The sequence below is a fragment of the Danio rerio genome, chromosome 2, assembly GCF_052040795.2.
Source record: "Danio rerio strain M-AB ecotype USA chromosome 2, GRCz13ab, whole genome shotgun sequence".
Taxonomy (NCBI): Eukaryota; Metazoa; Chordata; class Actinopteri; order Cypriniformes; family Danionidae; genus Danio; species Danio rerio.
The window spans coordinates 40,714,545-40,740,000 of NC_141022.1; the positions used below are offsets into that span (position 1 = coordinate 40,714,545).

A 25,456-nucleotide genomic window follows, 5' to 3' on the forward strand; every position below is an offset into this window, starting at 1 on the left:
TCATATCATCATAGCTGTGCCGTCTGCACTGCATTGCCATGACATTCTGAATCAGCCCATTCAGCTCTGACAGGCACTCATTTATGATGCTGTGACAATCATTACTTTCAATTTTACATTGTATGTCATTATTGTTCCCCTTGTGTGTGAGCATGTGTGAATGTAAAAAAGCGAGAGGAAGCTTTCGTCTTGTGCAGAAGCGAAATCACCACTTGATTTTTTCGCTGCTTGTTGTCTTTACATTTTCATATAGTTTGGCATGTATGTGTATTTTAGGATTATTTCGGATTAAAGCCCAATACTATTCTATTTGTGTACCCCTACCTTTTGGCCCTTGAAACGGAGTGCAATATGTCATTGCGAGCTCATATGAGATCGATGATCGCACTGCTGTAGTTATTCCAGTTGCACTATATTTTGGTATTTATCTTCAGGAAATCGCCAAAGGCAATAATATCATGTTGTCATAACAATATAATGTGGCAATAAGCTCGTAACTGTACTGTGCATTTACACTGTGGCCATATTCATCTATGCAAAAGAAATCAACATTAACGTTCTACCAGACACTGTAAAAAGGTCATTCCCAGCCGTTAGACTTTTCTGACAGGGTATTCCGAGTGTCATCAAGCATTAGATGTGGAAAGTATGCTGTGGGACAGCTATACAGGAGCTATTATTATGGATTCTAGATTTTATCGTTTATTTTTTTAAAACATCATAAAACATGAATGCCATTATGCTTGTTTTAACACAAAAACACACTCATTTATGTATTATCAATGAATTAAGCCAGGAACAAAGATGGCGGCTTGCAGTTGGAACGTGCAAACAGTGCTAATAATCACTGCGTTTTATAGTTTGCTTTCTCCAGTTAAGGAGCCCATTTTACATTTTTAATACAGGACAGTGATATGGTGAAGAGACATTTTGGTAGGAGAGCAAATATTGTTTAAGAGTCGTTTATATCTACCGTGTACTAAGAAAAACAAACGTAAAAAAAAAAAAACCCAACAAAGCTGTGATGGATAGGGACTAAGCCGAAAAGGAAATTAATGATTAAATATATATATATGTATTTGTGAATAATTTTGTTCCTGTTTTAAAATGTGGAGGTACTGTTTATTTTATACATCGACTGTATTTTGAAGCCATACTTTATTTACCAGCGAGGCCCACAATGGAAACAACCCCTGGGCTTTATTGTGTTTTTATCATCAACAGTTTAATTAAAAAATTTAGGGGCTACTTCTATTTTTGTACAGCTTGTCTAAAATCTGTCAAATAAAAATTCAATTTAAAATTCAATTCAATTCAATCTCCTGACTTCTGTGTGCAGCCATGCTGCTGTTGTAGCTGGTGTATTCTTGGAAATTTTCGTACCCCTCGGTTTCGAGTGTGGTCCTGGAAAATCTCTGTTTCAAGGACTATAGTCCTTACTCTTAGTCCAATGCCTTCAAGCTAAAGAGAATTGAGGCAGGGAAGGGAAAGGGCTAAGGGGTTGAATTGGGATTAGCCTAAGTGCCTGGAGTCTTTTTATCTCACTTCAATATAGAAGTGATTTACAATATAGAAGACGTTTCACATAAAGAAGTGATAAGTGAGCTGTAGCAAACCAAACTGTGGCATAAAATTTTCTATGACAAGAAAAAAAAACACAACATACAGGTAGTTCACAAGTTCTCTAATGCTTGCTTTTAAAGGTCAGGTGTTATTCATTATCCAAAATCATGCTAATGATATAACAGCGGCATTGTTTGCAAGTTCCTATTTTTATGAAATGTGAAAAGTCACCTCGTCATCGTTGACCAGCTCCTTCTTCACCACCTTCATGGCATAGATGCGTTCTGTCTTTTTGAGACGCACCAGCAGAACTTTGGCGTAGCTGCCCCTGCCAATCACTCGCAGCAGGTCAAAGTCTATTAGACCCAAACTGGACACCGCTTTTCCTGATTCCCGACTGCCCACAGCCTGAAGGATGCATGAACGGAGTATTAAACCAGTATCATACAATCATACATTTCTGCTTCCTGGTTTAGATGTTCTTCTCTGTCCTCTCTCTTTGTTTTTCCCTTGAGCCGCTTGATTTCCTATGACTGCCACAGAGCTACAGAGCTCAGGCCCTTAATCAGATGCTAATGACCCTGATGGAAGGTTACTTTATTAGCTGTACGAAAGGAAATCAATAGAGCCGAATGGACCTTGTGCACACCCCCATACCACTGCATGAGTGACAAGTCCAGCCTAATCATCAGTCTGAGAGCGACTGCTGAAAGCTCATCCAATCACACACTGGTCATAATAGCCACATTTACACCTGCAACTAGCTTTTATTTAGACTGATTTCATGAGCAGGTGGAGAGTGTTGAAGACAAACCGAATTTTACAAACCACATTTAAAAACATTAAATAAGCAAGCAGTCATTTAAAGAAAAAAAAAATACAATTGTAAGTCAACATTAACAACTATTGCTATTATTATTTTATTGTGGTTTAAATTATAAACATCCAACTTAAAAATAATAAATAAAAATCATTGATATTCTAATATAAAAATGTCTTGATATTAATACAAATGTATTCTTACAATACTAATATTTATACAAACATTATATTTTCCCAAAAACTCATTTTTTATGATATATTTCCAAATAAATCTTTATCCAAAGGGAAGCATTGAAGATTAGTTGGTGTTGTATACAGAAATATACATACAAGTTGACATTTTACAAATCTAAATGACATCTTTTACATTCTACTGACCCCCAAGTTTGAATGCGAGGAACCCCTCATTTTAAGCTTATTATAAATGGGTATTATTTGGAAAAGATTTAGCTTCTATTCAGTTACTTTATTACCATTTAACACTTATAGTACTGCATTTATTTATTTAATCACATATTTGTTTCCTTATTATTTAATTTTCTGTATTATTATTGTTAATTTTATCTATATGTTAATAATATTTAGCACATTTAACTTGATGTGTTAATGAATTAGTATATTAATGATTTATTATTTATATATAAAATCTACAGATATAAATAATAGATATAACTACTACAACGTATTAATATAAGGGTAACACTACAATAAGGGTTGTATTTTCATTATTGTTAGCTAATCCAATTACTAACATAAAAAATTACAAAACACTAAGCATCACAGTATTTTTTGTGTTAGTTAATGTTAAAGAAAATACATTTGTTTATTGTGAGTTTATGTTACTCTTGCAGTGCATTAATTAATGTTAACAAGCATGAATTTAGATTTTAATAATGCATTAATAAATGCTGAACTATGGTTAATAAATACCGTCCAAGTATACTTAGTTAATTTTAGCAAATACATTAACGAATAAATGCTTACTGTAAAGTCTGACCATAATTATTATATATATTGTAATCAACTTTAGGATTATTAATTTTATTCATCTTAATAAAAGGCTAGGTAATTTAGTAGAAACGTGTGGTTTTATTTGAATAATTAAATGAAGAATTCTTTTTAAACATGGACCCCCTGGAAAACCCTTTTGACACCCTGAGGGTTCACAAAACTGAGATGGACATCTTAGGCAGCAGTATTTTACTTGTTTACTAGTAAATGCATTAGCTGAGATGATGTAGATGCCAGGAGCAAAGCATGTCTTACCTCATGCTCCTCTCCCTCATGATTGATGCTTTCTGTTGAGTTCTTTTTGCCCAGAACTGAAACACAACAAAGAGAAACAAGAAAAGTCATTGCTCAATGCCCTGCAGACATTATTCATTTATACACAATTATTCGCAAGCCGCTAAACCAAACTGGGCACTTTGATAAAGCACAAAACAACAAGGAATTGAAATGTATCTGACCAGCACTGTAACTAAAGCCACAAGCTTGTTCCCGTCATTAATTCCAACAAACAAGCTTAATCTAGTGAGAAGACTCACGCCTGTGGGCTGCTCAATGCATCACTCTGTTTGAGTGCGAGCACACCTAATTACTAAGAGGAAACATCAGCTTAACCCATCCAGTCATTTCAAATCCCTCAAGATGAAAATCAGTGGCGTCAATGAGCCACTATAGATCTTACTGAATCAATTTAGCCACTTAATGAATGCAATAACTCAGATGAGCATTGTTTAACACCTCTGCATTACAAGCTTCTTTTTTAGTCAAATTGCTGACAATAAAACAAAGTCTGATTGACTTTGTATGTTTGCAAACTGATCTGTTGGTAAATGTTTATCTTAAAAAAGGTTGCAATCAGAATATGCACATTTTACAATTTAGGTTCAGGAAAGATTGAACTTAAGTTGCAAAATATGAATACTGAACTGTTTAAATTACTAAACAATCTAAAAGTTGATCAAATAAATACATTGTTTATTTTATCAGATATACGAAAAATCTGAACAAGGTACAAGAGGCTGATTATTCATTGACCCGAGGCAGAATAGTTAGAACTGTTTGAAAGATAAAATAAATCTCAAAAAGGCATTCTTTCAAAAAAATGATTAGTCTGCAATTCAAATTCAAGTAAGAAAGAAAAATCTGATAGACCCGATATAGAATACATATATGACAAAGGCAAATATAGATGAGAGCCTGTCGTACCTTGATCTGGGTGCTCTGGATGAGTCGACCCTGGATCGATTCTTCCGATCATTGGGTCCTAGAAGAATAGTAAGAAGGTCAAGGACAGATAGACTGAGATTCAGAGTATTATTAGCAGTAATAGCATCTAATGTAAAGGTCTTGAACTAGAAAAGGAATGTGAATTGTGAATAGGCTCTCTTTAGAAAGTGCTTAATCCAACATGAATTATGGATTACTTTTAGCTTTCTTTTTTTAAAGTAATAATGTAAATAATTTCAGCAAAAAATCAGCTTTAATGAAGAAAAAAAAGTCACATACATAAAATCAAATATCAATATACATAAATCAAATGAACAACAAATTTTAATTTTAGATGAACAATTTAAGTAAAATGTGAAAACAAAAGTGTGAAATTTGTGAAATTGCATTTAAATCTCTCGGATGTTTTGTTGCAATCCTGAGCTTTATAACCAACCACATTGGTTGGTTTCACTTACATGTTTGTTTGCCATTTCAGATTTTTTTTAAATGCATTTTTTAAAGAGTCATTGAGATATACATATTACTGCTAAAAATACTACAGGTAAAATAAAACCATTATTTATGTCCGTGCACAACTAAAAAATAAACAAATTTAAGTCCATGAATGAAGAAAGGGCAATTTATAGATTTTTTTTCTTATCGCGATTACACTACTCATAAATGTTGTTTGAATTTGCCACATACACGCATTGATCGAAACATCCATTTTATTGTTTACTGAGTTCTTATTCATTTTGCTGTAAAAAATAAACACACTAAAAAGGAATTATGATTGTATTTTTAATAGGAAACTTTGGATTTCTAGTGATGGTTATTATTTTTTAAACTGCAAAATATAATTGAAGCTAGACACCTGGAGAGCCACATATTTTTGGTCAAATAGCCATATGTGGCTAGCGAGCCATAGGTTCCCTACCACTGTTGAAAACAGTTTGTTAATCACTTTTTATTGTTCATTTTTAATTGCTAATAGTTTTAACCATAGAAACCTTAAATTGTAACTTCATTGACACTAATTACATTATTATTTTTATTTTAAGCCTTAAAAGTTACCCTAGTAATATTCCACTCATTTTTTCAATGAGCATTACAATGAGTGGCCTATAAAGGGTTAATTAATTGAAGGATTTGACACAATTGATAAGATCATGATAATAAAAGCTCAATGGAAATCAACAGAGAAGGCAAATGGTGCAAACTATTAGAAAAGCAAACTTCTGACCATGCGAATGCCTCACCTGTATTACCTGTCTACCACATTCTACTGTGACCAGCTTATGGCATTTCTTATGCACCAGAAGCTTACAGTTGATACACTTGTATCCCTGCCTGCCCAGACCCCAGATACGATCTGTGCAGATGGCACAATGAGCACGCTGTACAAAACAAAGTGACAGGCAAATTAAAGCAAACACAACATACTACAGAGAAATAAAAAAATAAAAATAAAAAAAATAAATATATATATATATATATATATATATATATATATATATATATATATATATATATATATATATATATAATAAGAGCATATACCCTGTTAAAGCGTTTGGCCTGAAACGCATGTCCAGTGGCATAGTAGAGTTTCCTCCAACGTCGAGCTCCCCGCCGGTATATAGACTCTGAGTACAACAAGTCAATAAAATCTATGCACCACTTACACAGAATCAATGCAGCCACAAAATGTATTTTTTTTTTAAATATGATATAAATATCAGAAAACACACATACTGTCTTCTCCAGGACAGGGCATGCCAGGTTTTTCAGGGACACAAGGAAACACTGTGGAGAGAGAGAGAGATTGTGAAAAAACAGCTCCTGCATGACCCCTCTGTGACCTCTCCTCGTCTGACAGCGGATAAGGACTTTGGGTCAACAAACAGAGTCTGTCCAGGCCTACAAGGTCAGCCGGTGTGGACAGTGTCTATTGACGGACAGTCGGTGGGGGTGTTTTTCTGAAAGCCCTTGTGGCCAGCCGTCGTCTCCTCAGCATAACTAATGAACTCACCCAGCAGGCAGAAGAACAATGCATCTCTGTCAATTAGGCTTGCATGATACTTGTGATATTGTAAAATGTGATATTGTTGAGTTTTGCGATAACAATATTTCCTGTGATATAACATTTACCAAGAGAAATTTTATTTTATTAGCTATTATTTAAAATCATTTATGTAATGATCCTAGTACATATCTATTTGTAATTCCTGTTTAAAGCAAATAACTATCTGTATATTCTGTTCATATCTATCTGCATGTACCGAATTATTAATGAAAACCTGTTCAGTATGTTAATCTATAAGTAAATCTCTTATTATAGTTAAGAAAACTTATATATTATGTTCACAGTGGATCCATCTGTAAAAATTACCCATAGTTTTCTATAGTTGCACTCATAATGTCTACCTATATCCTGGACTCCTGGATGGACCTAAACCGCATTTCGTTGCCTTGTACTTGTGTAATGACAATAAAGTTGAATATAATCTAATCAAATCTACGAATATAAACAGGTATAATTAACCTAGTTTAGGGGGAAAAAACAAGCTATGAACATTTAGACTTTAAAACAATGTGAAGACTATAAACCTTAACATGACATTTTTTTCTTATTGCCATTTCCCTGCTTCTGATATTAGTATTTATTTTTCAAATCTCTGCTCTGAGGCACTAGATTCACCTTTGGTAATAATAGCATCTACTGGGTACAAAAATAATTACAGGTATAAAAAAGATAAACCCTATATAAATAACCTTTGCATGCAACACAAATGCTTGGAACATAAAATAAAGTGAATTTAAGTCGCACCTCTGTGCAATACAGATATTGCACATACGATTATCGCAATAACAATAATTTTTCAGTATAAGCAGCCCTACTGTCAAACATTACCCGAATACTTTCTCATTTGTCCAATAAGCATCTGAAGACCTGTATGACTCTGTAGGGCTTGTTATGAATAAATAAACAAACACATATACCCGAGCCATAACATCAAAATGTGGAGCTTCATCAGAGCTCATCACTAGGGTCTTGACATGCTTGAAAGAATGCGTGTTATTATGACTCATGTAAAAATAAACTGTTGATGGAAACATTAAGATGTGCATAAATGGAAATCATAAACTGAGTAAAAAATGCACAAAAACTATGATGGAAACACTTTTACCAAACAAATTCCACTATACGAATAAAAAAAAAAAGTCATGTGATTTTCTTTTAAGAGATCATGTGATGGTAAAAATGTGTGTGAATGGATAAACCAGCAGGTTAAGCACATTGTAAAACATCTGAAATGTTGTTTTGGTCATTCTAAAACGCCTTAACCATTTCAGCATCCACGTGCTCCATGTCTCACGCCTTCAAACGGCACCACATGTTCACTGCAAGTTGGGATTGCCTTCTGAGGTGCAAGTCATTTATTAAATAAAGAAAACAATTACGCAAAAAATTCCATTTTTACTGTTGATATTTGGCAGCAGTTAATCAGACAGTGATGATTTTGTTCTCTTTGACTCTGCGTTATTTGCATGTACTTTATGCAATATTCCAGTTTCGCGCATACATTTAATTTGCATCTTTGGATGTAAACATAGCTAATGACAGCAAAAGTTGCCAATTAAAATGCGAAGAACACAAATAATTCTAAAGCCAAAAGGTCAACTAGAAAACCTTCTCATTAAGATTGTGTTACTTTTTTCACATTGTTCAGGTTAAGGTGCATACAAACAATCAGAAAAACTATATGCTTGTTACTATATTTGATAGTGCATTGAAATAATCTCAGCTTTCAAATTATGATAATAATGAACTATAATAAAGTTTATAAACTGGTAAAAGTACAGAAAACACCATTAACAATAACTCCAATTGGTTTATTTCAATGGAACCTTTTCATAAACCTGTTATGAGGCATTAAACAGTTGGGACAGGACAGCAAGTTTACTGTTATTCTCACACAATTGTTTTTTCCTTTTTCTGAAAGTTTTTATACCATCATCGTGGAGTTTTTCTTTTATTATTTGAGCAAATAAGATTTTTTTTCCAAACTTTTTTTGTATTCTCCTATTCTCTGCGCTCTAAGTTTTTCCAATTATGATGACTTCTGCTACTGAGAAACCTGGAAATGTGAAAAGGGTCTATTGTTTCTCTCTTTGATTTGGTCTCTGGTTAATTTCTTCTGTTCAGTCTGTCATGATCAGACATCCACACAGAGTTGCTTAACAGCAGAAACTGAAGAGTAGCTCCACTTAAAAACAACAATGATTGTTTATCATGTTTGTTACAGTAAAACAGTTTGATTTGATAAAATCTACTCTATTAAGTGCTATTTACTAGGGCTGCACAACATTGGAAAAATATAACAAAATTTTGTTATTCTCCAATTATATATTGCAATATGAATACAATTTCTCCAGATGACTTTATCATTTTAGTTAATTGTTTGGGATAATTCTGCAGGTGCATTTGCAAAAAACCTAAGAAAGATCTCTACAAGCATAAAAAAATGCAATAAAAAAAATTATATAAACTGTTATTCATTGTTTTCCTGAATACTAACAGTAGACATAATAATACTGCATAGTCTTTGTTGTATAAATAATACAATAAAATTATTGGTATTTAATTTAAAATTGGTTCAAATTCTTATGCCTGAATGTTTTTAAATCCCTTTAACGGTCACATGCCTCAAATATGAATGCAAATTATGAATTATAATCCAAAATCAACATTGCATATCATGCATTGTTATTGTATATTGTACAGCCCTACTATATACAACAAACAAAGGTAATGTAACTGATGTATCAAATTACATCTATGTCTATTTTCTTATTGCGAAGAAAACCAAACTACATATTTACATTCTGATCTAAACAGTGTAGGATGATGACGGGATGTTCTCTGCTCAGTTTACTGCTGCTCTGGGCATTTAAATTTTTTTCCAGAACAAAAAAAGAACTTTGCTGCGAGTACATCGGGGCCTTAAGACCTGGTGTAAAACTTCATCCCTCATAATTCTTTCAAGAATCGAGAGAGCACAAAAGCAAACGCACTCTAGCTAACCCACATCAAAAGCCAAATCCCAGCATACCGTGAATAATGAGCTCCGAGTCTTTGTTGAGTTCATATAGACGCAAGGCCTCCTCCAGCTCCAGCTGAGAAGAAACGGTGCACGGATCCCCTGAAATGACAAGCACAGAGAACGCTCAAACACAACTCTCCACCAAAGACATCAGCATAACTGACATTGCGAAGATACAAACGAGGCGAGTGAGGGAGAATTTAAGCAGGCCTGAGAAAGAGAAAAGAAACCGAGCGCTCTGATCATATGGAGCGTAAAGAAAATATCTGTTCGATTGACATCATAAAGCCGTAACACGGCCCATGGTGTTGTACGAAGCTGACGTCAATGCTGTTGTCTGAAGAGTAGCCTGTGGCACCAACTTCTTGCACAGACGCACACGGCTTTCAATCAAACATCACAGAGAAGGCAATGAGCGACGGCGGGCATCGCTGCCAAGGCTTGCGCAGACAGACGGGATTAACTTCTCGCCATGACGGCCCGCTCAGATCAGCTATGCTAATGAGCAGCGTGACTCTGGGCTCAGCGTGGCACGGTGAAGATTTTGGTATTTAAATGAATTTTCTTCCATCTCCATTTCCCATCTCGCATGACTAATGCAGCAGTTAATCATCGCGCGCAGTCAATCTTTCCAGCATAAAACCCCGCTCCCTGCTGTGTGTTGCATTCAGATTCGCATTATTCCTCATGTAAAAGCCATCTATTTTAGTTCTGCCGGTGGAGTCCAGGGTAATTCGGAGACTTTAATGCAATCTGCCAAAAGTGGCTTCATTTGTAATATATAAAGTGCTGGTGCAAATGAGGCAGGCGCTTCAACAGAATGGCAGGAGGAAGCTTGTTGCTACGGCGACAGTTAAAGAAACAGAAGGAAAGGCCACGTTTACACCTGGCATTAACATCTGTCTCAAGGGATTTGATCAAGCGGACAGCACTAAATGCAGGTTCAAATAAAGTGCAAAAGATTTTGTGATGACTCGAATCCCATTTGTGGTTAGTTAAACACACACACTTTATTTATATCATCAATGCTGATGCATCCAGGACATACAACACAAAATTACATATTGCATAAGATGCAATAACATATTAAAATATGATAATAACAACAATTTAGTATGTTTAATGTCTAAATTGAATGAACTGTCTTGAAAGAATTCAGACATGATCTACTGGGATTTTCACACACAACCATTTCTAGGGTTTATAGAGAAGGGTCTGAAAAAGAAAAAACATCTAGTGAGCAGCTGTTTTGTGGGTGCAAATGCCTTGTTGATGCCAGAGGAGAATGGCCAGACTGGTTTAAGCTGATAGAAAGGCAACAGAACTCAAATGACCAGTCATTATAACTGAGGTATGCAGAAGAACATCTCTGAACGCACAACACGTCAAATCTGAGGCAGATGGGCTACAGCAGCAGAAGACTACACTGAGTGCCACTCCTATTAGCTACGAACAGGAAACTGAGGCTAAAATTTGCACAGGCTCATCAATATAGTTTGGAAAAATGTTGCCTGCTCTGAGTTTTGATTTCTGCTGCAACATTCAGATGGTAGGGTCAGAATTTGGTGTCAACAGCATGAAAGCATGTATCCATCCTGCCTTGTATCAACGATTCAGGCTGGTGGTGGGGGTGTAATGTGTGGGGGATATTTTCTTGGCACACTTTGGGCCCATTAGTACCAATCGAGCATCGTATGAACACCACAGCCTATCTGAGTATTGCTATGTTTAATACCTAAATTGAATCAACTAGGAGCAAGCAAAATCATGTCTTGAATTAATTCTGGCACTAATATGGCCGTTCAGCATTAGTATAACATCGAAAAGTGCATTTTATTGTTAAACAGTAAAATAAACATTAAACTATTCATGAAGTGACCCTTATTCTCAAGCAACTAAGACGATAGCCTATAAAACAGCTCATTTAGAAAAATGGGTCAATTAAGTGTAATAGCCAAAATTCAGTTTTAACAAGTAAAAGCTCTCTTTGGTTTAACAAGCTGTGTGTAATCATGAAAAGAGAGAGAGGGTCTCTTTAGTGAAACCTGATCTAAAGAAGTCACTAGAGATTCATGTTAACCAGGAGTAAATGTCAATCTGTCTCGACTGACTGAGATCACCTGAGACAGATGCCAACACCTACTGTGAATAGAGCAAAGAGACACAAAAATGAAACAACAAACCTTCCTCATCAATCCATTTCATGGTGAAGAGCTGGTCATTGTCCATGGAGCACATATCACGCACCTCATTGCAGAGTCCCTCATAGGAGATCGAAGGCTCAAAATGTGTGATCATGATGTCCCTAAAACAGAAAAAAAAGTGACATTCATTAAAATCCTACATTTTAGGGCTGCAGGATATTAGAAAAATCTGACAATGCAATGTTTTGTTTTTCTGTGATGTGTATATAATTTCCCCAGATGACTTTAAATACCTCGATTTGGTATGAAACCATATACAGAATTTAATCAAATGTAAAATAGCAGTGCTTAGATTTCATTGCATAAATAAATCAATTGAATATTTTTTATTAAAGACTGGTACAATTTTCATGCCTGAATGCTTTAAACTCTCTTGATATGCTTTAATCACAGGCCTGAAAAACACATGCAAATAAAAAACTTTTGCTTTATTATGGAATAAATCTTCAATAACTGTGGCTCATGGTAAACTATATTCACAAATTCAACATTGCAGATCCTGCAATCTGACTACTACAGATGCACATATTTCAATATCAATGTTAAAACAATATATTGTGCAGCCCTACTCTTGAAAAATTAAGGTGGGGCGAGAGGAAAAATTTATTTAATCAATTCATAGTTCTCTAATATATATTAGGGATGCTCTGATCAATCGGCTGGAGATCAGATTTGATCGGTCCTCACTTATCTGGCTGATCACATGAACCAAACTTAATGTTAGATTACAGGTTTACAAGCAGAGTAATTTACATTATAACTTATTATGCATAAAAAATGCACTTCGAACTTTTTCTTCATTGAGGCATGTTGACTTATTCTTCCATCATTTGTTTCCAAATTGCATTGTCAGTCATGGTACCCAACCCCACCCCTAAACACAACTGTCATTGGGGGATGAGTAAATTGTACTTAACTGTACCAGTGAGATTGTAAGAATTCCCACCCCATCCACTAAATCAAAAACTTCTGAATTGTCTAGAGATAGCATTGGTTATTCATGTTTCTATCCGCATCCCTGTAACAGCATGCAATATTGTGCTTATATAAAGTATGAAAAAGTACGACTGTATACAATATAATTTATTAATCCAAAAATAAACAATAAAGGGTAACATTTTTTATTTTATGACCATTCGATATATATCTATACCATCATAATGCACAGCCCTCCTAAAAATATGATAAATAATTTAGTGTGGGATAATAAGAGAAATCTAAATACTATATTAGTACATTTTAAGACCAAAAACACAGTACATGGAGTATCAGAGATGGCGAGTTTCAAGGAAGCTGTAATACTAGCATATTCCCATAGCAGGAGGCACACAGCAGCTTCTTACTCTCTGTTGTCTACCGAGTTCACACTGTTTTGGTTAATTATTAACAGCAGGGAGTCTTTCCTGTCTACGAGCCAGTGCACTGACCCACACATGCCTGCGAGCGGCCACTGCAACCATCCCACACATCACCTTATGACGAACCAAAAAAAAAAGTGCTGCTTTTATCTGATCCAGGACTATTACGATCAAGCTACTGTACGAGACATAAAAGGCAGTTATGCATGTCCTGTGACAAATATCTCTGAGATTATAATAGCTCCGCATTACTAAACTACTAGTGTTTAGTTCATATTTACAGAGAGAGACAGATTTACTCTTATCATTGCATAAACGATATAACAATATTCTGGCATATAACTGAAGGTTTTGTGCCCACTATCTTAGTAGTGAGAGATGCATCCTGTGAAAGCGCAGCATCTCTGAAAGGAAGCAGCAAAGCCACATTCCTCTGTAGGGCATACCTGGATCAGTACACACTGCTTTTACAACAACAAGCATGATGAGCAAACATTCAGTCCCATGGTCAAATACGACTTACAAGAAACTCAAACACGATTTTCTGAACCTGAATTTGTAAGGAAGCTTACGGGGACTGAAGTCAAGTACTATACTAGGAATAGCACACAAGGAAATATGACCATTCCTTTAAAGCAAACAATAGGTGTATTAAAGGGAAAGTTCGCTGAAATGATGTCATCATTTAAGGTGCTTTCATACTAGTTTAGCTCATACTTTGTTTTAACTTCAAACAATTTATAGTTCTGATGAGCTTTAAGAATGTCAGGTGACACTACGTTAAGCAAACAATGATCATTAAATGACACCACACTTTTTAAAAATAACTCTAACACATTCAAAATATGACCTTAAACTTTCCAGCATCTTTTAAAAAAAAACACAATTCAATATATAACTTCCAAAATGGTAAATATGCATTCTGTGGCACTTTTTACCAATGCTAACATTGCAGCATTTTCGACTCTGGTATTAAACTATACCTGGCAACATCATGACTACAATTAAAAAAACAAGTGTTTGCTGCACATTAAGACTGCCAGATTTTACATTCATTTAAGTTATACTGCACCAACAGCAGTGGTGGTTCAGATGACATAATAGTTTTTGAGTCACGGATCGGACCATTTTTCGGATCAGCAAAAAAAGGAAGGAGACAAATGTCAATTGCTTTCAATTCATGCAAAAATATAAGTGCAAAAGCCACTGGTTTTAAAAAACAGAACTTAGAACCTTTAATTTTCATAAAAATCTCAATTTAAAAACAACCGGCTGAAAAAAAAAGGAAAATTTTGAATACGAAAAATGATCTTTGCTACTTTAGCTGATGATGCTAAATATATAAATCTAACATATTGTACAGAAAATCATCTTTATTTTCAATTAATGATTCAACAATTCACACTTAAAGTTTCATGTTTCATTAAAGTTTTATCATTTTTGAAAACCGGATTTCAGTCTTTACCATAAACATCAGTGTCTTTATCTGAACTATAAACTCTTCTCCTGTGTTATTTAATTGCTTGTAATGAACTGAAAGTGTAAAAACTGAATCTCTCTCGGTCAAACACAGATCTGAATGCAGCACTTTACACTGAATGCATTAATTCAGGCTAAACAGTGACAGAAAACACTTTTAATTAATAACCTAAGAAAGCATTTACGTAGGTCCCACCACAACCGTAATCCATAATCATTATATTTCACAAGGAAGCCATGATGCTTTCATACATGTGATTTGAATGACACTCGAGGCAATCTGTCTGCAATTGTTATAAATGTTGGATTAACCTACAAGTTTAAAAAGTTAATAATCCGTCATTAAACATGTGCGTTCCGAACTGTGGGTTGTGATCTGTATGGATCACGAACAAACCGTGATCGGTTACACCCCTAACCAACAGGGGGACAATAAATATTTTTTTATTTTAATTTCAAATTAAAAGGAGCTGTCAAAAGGTGGAAAAAAAACATATTGACCAATCAATACAGATTTTTTACATTTTTTAAATGTCCAACCCATCTCATTGTTAGACATGACTGTCAAACAGATAACAATATTATGGAATAAACTGGCAACATCTGTATTAAAGAGAAAAATCACTTCATTTAGAAAATAAAACAGACAACAGTAACCTTACTTACAGGAGCTGCTCAATGGTTACATAGTTTTCTCTCTACGGACAAAAAGCATTGTTATTTACAATACAAACTGTGCCTTTTAAATCATATTTTCTGCGGGGGACAGATCTCAGACAGTCACTGACTTATTAAGATGTACACCTATTCCAACATAGCAACTATCACAGTTTCTTTTAATCAAACTAAACCTAAAAAGCATTGACCTTATTCTTTGACGTGGAAGTGTGTTCGTTTTTGCGATTGTTTTAGAACTCCTGATTCATGTGAGAAGTGAGTAGAAATAATTACTGTCAGAAACCATTAAACTACTTGCTGTAAAACCCAAGTAGAATACCATAACAAAAAAATAGCAGTTTGTAACATCAAGTAGCCTAATGAGCTGTTTTTTTTTTTTACTTTATTTTTATACATTAAAACATTTTACAGAACAGAACATTCAGTGACAGCAGTGATTATTAAAAGAAAAAAAAAAATCACAGTAGCCGCAGATGTAAATCAAAATAAATTACAAAAAAACAAAAACAAACGTACAATATTTTCAGTTTCAAAGGAGCTAGAAATTCTATGTCCTATTCAGATACAATGTAACAGGTCCCCATCTTTGTTTAAAATATCCAGTTTTAGTTGAAGTTGAGCAGTCATATACTCCATTCTATATATACATTCAAGTTTTTCTATCCACTGTACTATTGATGGAGGGTGTGGCTTCATCCAATTTATTGTTATGGTCTTTCTTGCACTGAGTAAAAGTATATGTAGTATATATCTCTGTTTTTTATTATATATATCCTGGGGTATCCCTTCAAGCAAGAAAAACAGGGGACTAAAATGTAGATCTATCTGCAGAATTTTCATTATCTCAATCTTTACCCCTTGCCAAAATGCACGTATCTTCGGACATTCCCAAAATATATGTGCGTGATTATAATGAGCTGTTTTTAATGTCTAAAAATGAATGGAGGTAAATAAGACCTGAAGTCTCGAGTCAAAAAGATTCAAATGGCTGCAACCGCTTGTTCATGAAGAATAAGGTAAATAAATGCACTCATGCAACATGGATTTTTTGCTTTAAATGCTATTACAGTATTTAATGTTAATTACATGAACAAATAAAACTTTACAATTAAAGTGTTACTATAAACATATTAAAATTGGAATTATTAAAATTAATATTAACAATTTAGTGTTCTCACAAATTAGAGATTGGTAATGCATATAAAAAAATCAAGAAAAAGTTTAAAGAAAATAATTTTAAGTGACAATCTAAACTATTGCAGACAGAGAAGGGGCCACGAGCCAAGCACATCTCTACTGTGGAAAATGTTTTAGCTTAATAGTTGCAATATAGGTCAAATCTGAAATGCTTATTACAGACATACTACATGTGACCGAGAGAACAGAAAAGGATCATGCATGAGTGATAGAAAGAGCAATAAAAGGAAGAACTAAGGCAAGAGGAGGAGAATAAAGACTGAAATTCATCTTAGCCAGGCTTCAGGGGCTTTTTAATCAGAATATAAAAGGTGCAGAGAGTAAAATGTCCTTCAATTTATTCAGTGGTCTACTGCAGTGGTTCTCAAATAGTGGTATGCATACCAGGCTTCCTTCGAGTGGCACACAGACTATCGCTGACTAATTAAAGTAAAAAAATGAACACACTTTCAACCCTTTGATGCATATGATAACACTGATGTGATTAGTAAATTGATAGGCTAAACCTTTTATTTTAATTTTTATTTTATTATGTTTGTTATGTATTCTATCATCTGAAGCTAATCTTCTCCCAATATTTGTAACGCTTGTTGGGGGCGTATCCGTTTTTTTAATATCCCATTGTTGATTGGTATGATTTAATGAACTGCTTTTCTGACACACAAAGCTTACTCTAACACGCAGTCAGCAGATCTAATTGAAAATTTAAATATGCAAATCATCTATTTCAAATATGTTTAGATTTCAAAGATAAACAAATGCATGCAACATATTTCAAAAATGAAAGATTTTGAAAAAAAGAGTTTATATACGAATATGATGACATATAGCCTATATTTATGAGGCCCAAGGAACATTTCCTGGTTTTAATGAATAGGCTTTTATATGTTAATACTTTACATTTAAGTACAGCAGTTTTCTTTTAACTTTTTAAGAACAGTGCTGTTTTAATCTACTTTTAAAAGCACATTTAACTCAAACATTATTTATTTTTTTACATGTGAGCACAGTGCAGTGTAAATGTTCCAACGATTTAAAATGTTTTAAGTGGCTGACAATAATAAATACTCATAATAGAAATTAATCTGCCCGCTTTTGAACTGTGCAGAGTTGTAGCTGCTTAATTAGGCCTGCTACGCTACTGTATTTTAATACTGATCATAATGGTGGTACTTGGAGATAGGGCTATGCGATTAATCCAAATTGAATCGCAATCACAATTTGAAAAGTTGTGATTAGTTAAATCGCACAAGGCTGCAATATAAAATATATATGTATATATGTAAACAAAAATAATAAATAACATTTTCAAAAACAGTCTGCTATGCTTTAGAAAATTACACATGCTAGACATTCTGTGATAGTGTTGTGAGGTATCGCAGACATGGTATCATTTTTCATGAACTACGCCACATTACACAAGAAGAAAAGACTGAATCTTGTATCACGAAGTCCAGTTGTCCTCTATGGCTTCCCATGACACCCTATGTCAAGGAAATCGTGCCGAAATCATGTGATCTGACCGGGGCTTTATAACTAGCCAACTGAGTGAGCAATTTCATTCAGCTCAATCAGAAATGCGCAACTGAACTTCGGCCACAATAAAAAAAGAAAACAAACAGGAAAGCGCTAACAAGTGGAATTATAGTGTCTGCTTCTCCAGAAGCATTAATAGACAAATTAATATAAATGAAAAACAGTATTTGTTATATGGGAATATTTTGGTTTCAAAGTCACAGACGCCAAACAAAAATAGGCAATTTTTAAGAGCTGTTGCAGAAATGTTTACACTGCTTAAAGACTATTAAGCTAAAACTAAAATTAAATTAAAATCAACTTGAAGCTTGTATTAAATTTTAAATCAAGTCGCAATATGTCAAAAAATAAATAAAAAAATAAATAGCAACTAGATATATTGCCCAACTGGCACAGCCCTACTTGGAGAGACAATTTTTTCTGAGGTGATACTTGCTGAAAAAAGTTTGAGAACCACTGCATTCAGGCAGAAACCTGCCATTAAGGCCTCCACACAATCCCTGATTCCCTCAATCACATCCACAGTAGAAGTTTATATGGAAAGGGGGTTGAAACTGATTCAAATACTGTCTAAAATGACCTACTGGAAAAACAACAGAAACCAGAGAAAACACACATTCAGACACAAATGGTGGGTTTCAAGATAGTCCACACCCTGAAATTCTGACCGTCTATTTTTATACGGCATAGACCATCAATTCATGCTCACTCCAGAGTTTTCAAAAGGATTTCATATCCTAAAGGATTTAACTTTATTCACTGAAACACAGATTTCCAAACTAAAAGATTGTACAGTGGCCTGTGGCATGGTAAACCTGTCGGTTCCTTACAATGATGGTAAATAAATTCTTATCAACAAATTCACCTGAAACAGAAACTGACTAGTGTCAAGACAAATGCACATATACTATAGAACTGAAGAGTAAAAAGAGCAATCAGTCTCCAACAGGTCTGACAAAAGATACTTGTCATACAAGTTTTTCAGGTGCATGACAAGAGGAAGCGTCATCACGAAGAAATAGCTGACTAAAAATCAGTTATACATAAATGTGCTTTATTATTTACATCAAGTAAAAATATTTCATAATAACTACACCTTTTTCCAACAGGTCACTTTTCCCCCTAGCTTACACTGTTATACAGAATCTTCTAAATGTGACAGATAGTGAGTCGGCTTTGTGACAGGGAAAGCCCTAAGATGAAACAACACACCATATAAACCACTGTTATCTTAACAGTAAATCACTGTGTTTATGTGAACAACTATAGGTGAAGACGAAAGACGAGATACAGAGAGAGTAATGAAGAAACAGCTCATTTGTTATGGTTGGTTTCAGTTGACAACTTCATCAGAGTTTTGTTTTGAGCTTAGCTAACGTAGCTTGCTAGCTGGCTTTTCATTGGTTTCTGAAAATTTGCACCGTTGAGAATAAGTGAGAATGCAATTGTATATTTAAACGGTCTCACTGGCTACTTACCCTCTGTAGTAGGCTTTTACCCGGACTTGGTGCGGGTTTTCTCCGGGGTGGGACATGGTGCTGTCCCGCAGCGTGGGCATTATGGACTATCCGTACTCCTGCTAGCTTAGCTAATGATGCTAGCCAGCTATCGTCTGACGAGGAAAAACTACCGGAGTTTTAAAACTAAACGTATTCTTTGGACAGCAATAGTGCCGTCTCCGGTTAAATAAACAGCCTGGCTGAAATATAATTAGTGAAGTTCAGACGGAAATTAATCGGACTACTAGAAGTTCTGTCAGACGGGGAAACACTCCCTTCTTCTGTCGCGCAGGCCTCGAGACGGACTGATCCAAACAGCGGAATGTGGAGGGGGAGGATGAGAGGGGGATTTCCAGAAGAAAAATATTTTACAGTAACAGCGATTGATTGTCACACAACAACAACAAAAAAAACTTGTGACTGTAGTTTTAAAAAGGGTACAAATGCTAGGCATCTGCAATATTGCTGATGATAGAGTATTATGGCAATATGGTTCAATGGGTCTAGTTGAATGGGAGAGTCTGGTAACATTCCGATTATACCACACAGAAATTGAAGAGGGTGGAGAACAGTAGCCTTTATAGGAAGTACATTACACTGCTTTTTGTGGGTCTATGAATAATTGAATTTGGAGGGACGCGATTAATGAAGAAATTAACGCTTCTGTTTAATTCTTACCTTCTACTTCCCAGAGTGAACGTACTAAAAAATCCAGCCGCAAAAACTTCATAGCCTTTTAATACTCGGACAAGGGCAGTTTCTTAAACTGTGTACAATATTAACAGGGGCAGTTCTTAATAATAGAGGGCCCATATACCTAGATAAATAAAAATTGTCCCTGTTTTTCTTTATTAGGATGTTTTTACTTTTGAACTTGTAAATCGTCACATGTTTCCACATCAGAAAAAAGCCTTATATTTAACCAATAAAGCAAAATCTTAGCAATGTTAAATGACATCTCCTTTAACCAATAAAACTTCAAAATATTTGCCATTTGCTTTATATAGCCTAATTGGAAAACAGAAACTAAATGAGACATATCAGCACACATTATGCTCTCAAGGCACGATGGTATGAAGGACGAAACCTGCAAAAACAATAAATAAATACGCCAATATATAAATAAATTAGTAAATAAATCTATAAGTCCCTGCATAAATAAAATAAATAAGTAATAAATAAATAATCAAATAATCAAATAAATGAATATTAAAATCCACAAATTCCTGCATAAATAAATATTTAAATGAATAATGCGGGTAGGCAAATTATTAAATAAATTACACAAAAGTTGAGGAATTAGGAAAATGCTAAACTGAAAGTTTATTTACCCTCTTTCAAATGTATATTCATCTATTTTCATTAGCATGTTGACTTGAGGAAAAGTAAATACAGAACTATGTTCAAGAAATGAATAAGCGTTTGAAGGGGGAAATAATCTTTTACTTTTTCCCCCAATATTTGTGTAATTTTATATACATTTATTTATTTGCATATTTTTTTTTTATAATTTATTAACACAATAATTTCTATAGGGAAAACACTATCTATTAAGCTAACATCTATTAAGTCTCTTCTTCATTAAGTCTCTTCTGCTCACCAAACCTGCATTGACTCCAAAGTACAACAAAAACAGTCCTATTATTATTATTATTATTATTATTATTATTATTATTATTATTAATATTATTATTATTATTATGTTTATCAATGTTTATTAACATTTAAATTCTTTTTTTGTTTGATGTTTAAAAATATCGAAAGACCAGCATTTATCTGAGATAAAAATCTTTTGTAACATCATATTAAAACATTGAATAGCTGAAAGATAGTTTTTTTGTCAAAGATTATTGTAAAATTAATAGTTTTATATACCAAGGATACTATGAACAAAAGTGAGGATAAAGTCATTTATAATTTTGTACATTTTTAATTCTGGCAAATGCAGTTCTTTTGAAATTTCTAGTCATTAAAGAAAGCTGAAAAAACTCCTCCCTGTAAGTCTGTCCGCTTTGCCCACCAGGATGTAGATGTGTGTCTGATGGACTGAAATCCCACCTGAAAGAAGCAGAGGAACAGGATGCTAAAATACTTAGAAATGCAAATGAATATGGTATTAGCAAGCTATCAAAAAATAAGCAGCTGTGATCATTGTAATGTGTTTTGTCTCTGCTGTGCAGTCTGTTGTCCAGCGGAGGGTTCCGGAAACTGTGGGATGGCTTCTGAAGGTTGTCTGTCGTTTCAAGATGGCCAACCATTCTGGCTCAAGCTCAAGCTTCTCGAAGGAGCTTCCTCCACAATCTGCAATAACAAAACAACTGAATCTACTTCTGGATCTCACTTCATACTAAAACATGCTGGATGATGGAAACAGCAGGATATTCATTATTGTTAGCCTGAAGGGACAAGCAGCTTGTTATTCATTTTAAACTCATATCTATATTTTATTCTTAGCCTTTTTCACACATTTCATTTCTGAAGCCTGTAACTGCAAGAGATATAAAAGATTTCACATCGTCATAAACAAACATGCAAGTCTTTTACAAGTAAATTATAATTTTTTATTTAAAATAACTTCAATGACACTAAGTTTCAAATGTGGATCAAAAAATATTCCGTGGGCATATACGTTATAACAGATATACCGTACACTCACTGGCCACTAGTCCAACTGCTCGTTAAGGCAAATATTTAATCAGCCAATCAAATGGCAACAACTCAATCCATTTAGGCATGTAGACATGGTGAAGACGATCTGCTGCAGTCCACACCGAGCATCAGAATGGGAAAGAAAGGTGATTTAAGTGACTTTAAATGTGGCAAAGTTGTGCCAGACGGCCTGGTCTGAGTATTTCAGAAACTGCTGATCTACTGGGATTTACAGAGGGTTCACAAAGAACGATCAGAAAAAGAGAAATATCCAGAGAGCAGCAGTTCTGTGGGCGCAAATGCCTTGTTGATGCCAAAGGACAGAGGAGAATGGCCAGACTGGTTCCAGCTGATAGAAAGGCAACAGTAACTCAAATAACCCCTCGTTTACAACTGAGGTATGCAGGAGAGCATCTCTGAACACACAACACGTCTAACCTAGAGCTGGATAGGCTACAGCAGCAGAAGACCACACCGGGTGTCACTCCTGTCACCTAAGAGCAGGAAACTATTCGCACAGGCCCACCAAAATTGGACAATAGAAGATTGGGAAAATGTTGCCTGGTCTCATGAATCTCGATTTCTGCTGAGGCATTCGGATGGTAGGGTCAGATTTTGCTCTCAACAAGATGAAAGCAAGGATCCATCCTGCCTTGAATCAACGGTTTAGGCTGGTGGTGGTGTAATGGTGTGGGGGATAATTTCTTGGCACACTTTAAACCCATTAGTACCAATTGAGCATCATGTCTATGCCACAGCCTACCTGAATACTGTTGCTGACCATGTCCATCCCTTTATGACCACAGTGTACTAATGTTCTCCCAACTTCCGGCAGGAAAAAGCGGCATGTCATTCATTTATTCTTTTTCTTTTCGGCTAAGTCCCTTTATTAATCCATGGTCGCCACAGTGGAATGAACCGCCAACTTATCCAGCATAAGTTTTATGCAGCGGATGCCCTTCCAGTGGCAACCCATCTCAGGGAAACATTCACACACTCATTCACACTCATACACTACAGACAATTCAGCCTATCCAATTCACCCGTACCTCATGTCTTTGGACTGTGAGGGAAACCGGAGCACCCGGTGGAAACCCACACAAACAGCCTACAACAGCCGACAAATCATTTGCAACTTTGCAACATTTGCAGCCGACAAATCTGCAGCAACTGCTTTTTTGATGCTTTCGTGTCAATATGGACCAAAATCTCTGAGGAATATTTCCAGTACCTTGTAAATGTATGCCACGAAGAATTAAGGCAGTTTTGAAAGCAAAAGCGCGTCCAACCCGGTACTAGTAAAGTGTACAGTGAGTTTTACAAAATAATATGGGCATAACTTTGCCATGATGACAACACATAATATTTTACTACATATTTTCAAGATACTATTCAGCTTAAAGTGCCAATTAAAGGCTTAACAAGGTAAATTAGGTTAACAGGGCATGTTAAGGTAATTAGGCAAGTCATTGTATGACTGTGGTTTGGTCTGTAGACAATTGAAAAAAAACATAGCTTTAGAAAACTAATAATATTGATCTTTTTTTTTACCCAGAAGAAACAAATAAAGTAAAATAAAAGTAAATAAAGTAAAATAGTGTAAAAAAAAATCCTTCTTCTAATAAACATCATTTGGGACAAATTTGAAAAAGAAAAGAAATTTACAGGAGGGCTAATCATTTTTACTTCATATTACAATGAATGCCATGTAGTGTGTGAAACAGGCTCAATCCAAGCTAACCAAAAGCTTTCGTTTGTCAAAAGCACAGAGTGACAGTGAATGAGGACTCACCTGGTGCTGCATCAGAGTTGAGTTGAGTGCAGGTGAGCAGAGATTCAGTATCTGGACTTCAGGTGTTCTAGAAGCTCAGCAGCAGCAGCAGCAGCAGGGCTTCCCAAAGTACTGCTCTCCACTTCCTGTCTGAGGAACTTCTTCCTGTGCACAAGAGCATTTGTGTTGCTGTATACTGATAAATGGCTCACGAATAATCATGCAGCAGGAAGATGACTTTGGGCATCTACATCTGGAGAAATTCAGTGAGAATGTTTTAATTTCATTAGAGAGGAGTCTGATGTGCATCAAATCTATTCTAATCCAGTTCCTGGGCGAGGCAGTGGCGCAGTAGGTAGTGCTGTCGCCTCACAGCAAGAAGATCACTGGGTCGCTGGTTAGAACCTCGGCTCAGTTGGTGTTTCTGTGTTTCTCCCTGCCTTTGTGTGGGTTTTCTTCCAGGTGCTCTGGTTTCCCCCACAGTCCAAAGACATGTGGTACAGGTGAATTGGGTAGGCTAAATTGTCCATAGTGGATGAGTGCGTGTGTGTGTGTGAATGTGTGTGTGAATGTTTCCCAGAGATGGGTTGCGGCTGGAAGGGCATCTGCTGCCTAAAAACTTGCTGAATAAGTTGGCGGTTCATTCCGCTGTGGCGACCCCGGATTAATAAAGGGACTAAGCTGACAAGAAAATGAATGAATGAATAATCCAGTTCCAGCTGCTTTTAACAAAACAGTAAATCTGACTGCTTGACACTGAAAACTGGATTTATAAAATGCATTGCAATAATTATAAAACACTAGATGTCATTCACTTTAAACAAACTAGGTCAAATTTAAAGTCCCCCTCTATTGCACAATAATGGAACTGTCCAACTGTTGCTGTCCAACTTATTATTATTATTTTTTTTAAATGGGCTTAATTTAAATTTATTAATTTAAATGGGCCTCATTGCAAAGTAAATGATTTTAGATTCTCTGCTTTTTTTTGCAATTTATTTATTTATTTATTTAAAAATGAGGATTGGATAGTAAAAATTGTTACACGTTAAATCAATTACTTTCACAGAGTATAAATATAAGAAACTAGTTATTATACACTTAGTTTAAGAGTAGGCACTAAGGCCCAACCCTATTTCACCAAGGTCCACTTATTTTAAAATGTCTGGCCTCTCCCCTCACTAATAGTAGTTATATAGTATTAATCTCTAGGTCAGTGGTTCTCAAACTGTGGTAACGCGGGCTTCCTGATAGTGGTACGCGGAGATATCAAATGTGTCATATGTACATGCTACATATATTTCAAAAATGATTTATATATGAATATGACATATCATTTATTTTATTACATATTGCCTATATTTCTGAGGTCCAG

At 35.1% G+C, this 25,456-nt stretch overlaps 2 protein-coding genes and 1 long non-coding RNA gene across 4 annotated transcripts in view; 1 reads left to right on the forward strand and 2 right to left on the reverse strand.

Annotated features, from left to right (window-relative positions):
- Positions 1–19,973, reverse strand: part of prkci (protein kinase C, iota) — a 37,318-nt gene extending 17,345 nt beyond the window's left edge. The window contains exons 1-9 of one of the 2 annotated variants that reach the window (XR_015477522.1): positions 19,641–19,968; positions 11,894–12,015; positions 9,720–9,809; positions 6,358–6,408; positions 6,163–6,248; positions 5,862–5,999; positions 4,600–4,657; positions 3,652–3,707; positions 1,795–1,971 (exon numbers count right to left, since the gene is read on the reverse strand). Coding sequence is in view for 1 of the 2 variants with exons in the window: in NM_131855.2 (NP_571930.2) it covers positions 1,795–1,971; positions 3,652–3,707; positions 4,600–4,657; positions 5,862–5,999; positions 6,163–6,248; positions 6,358–6,408; positions 9,720–9,809; positions 11,894–12,015; positions 19,641–19,720 (858 nt within the window). In the remaining variant the exon portion in view is untranslated. 2 annotated transcript variants of the gene reach the window in all.
- LOC141378595 (uncharacterized) lies at positions 19,327–25,009 on the forward strand. The gene is made up of 3 exons (XR_015478746.1): positions 19,327–19,488; positions 21,842–22,259; positions 22,596–25,009. It is a non-coding gene; the product is annotated as an uncharacterized LOC141378595 (long non-coding RNA).
- Positions 21,572–25,456, reverse strand: part of LOC147837178 (uncharacterized) — a 9,370-nt gene continuing 5,485 nt past the window's right edge. The window contains exons 2-3 of the mRNA XM_087241145.1: positions 24,103–24,246; positions 21,572–21,962 (exon numbers count right to left, since the gene is read on the reverse strand). The gene's annotated coding sequence lies outside the window, so the exon portion shown is untranslated. The remainder of the gene's footprint in view (positions 21,963–24,102; positions 24,247–25,456) is intronic.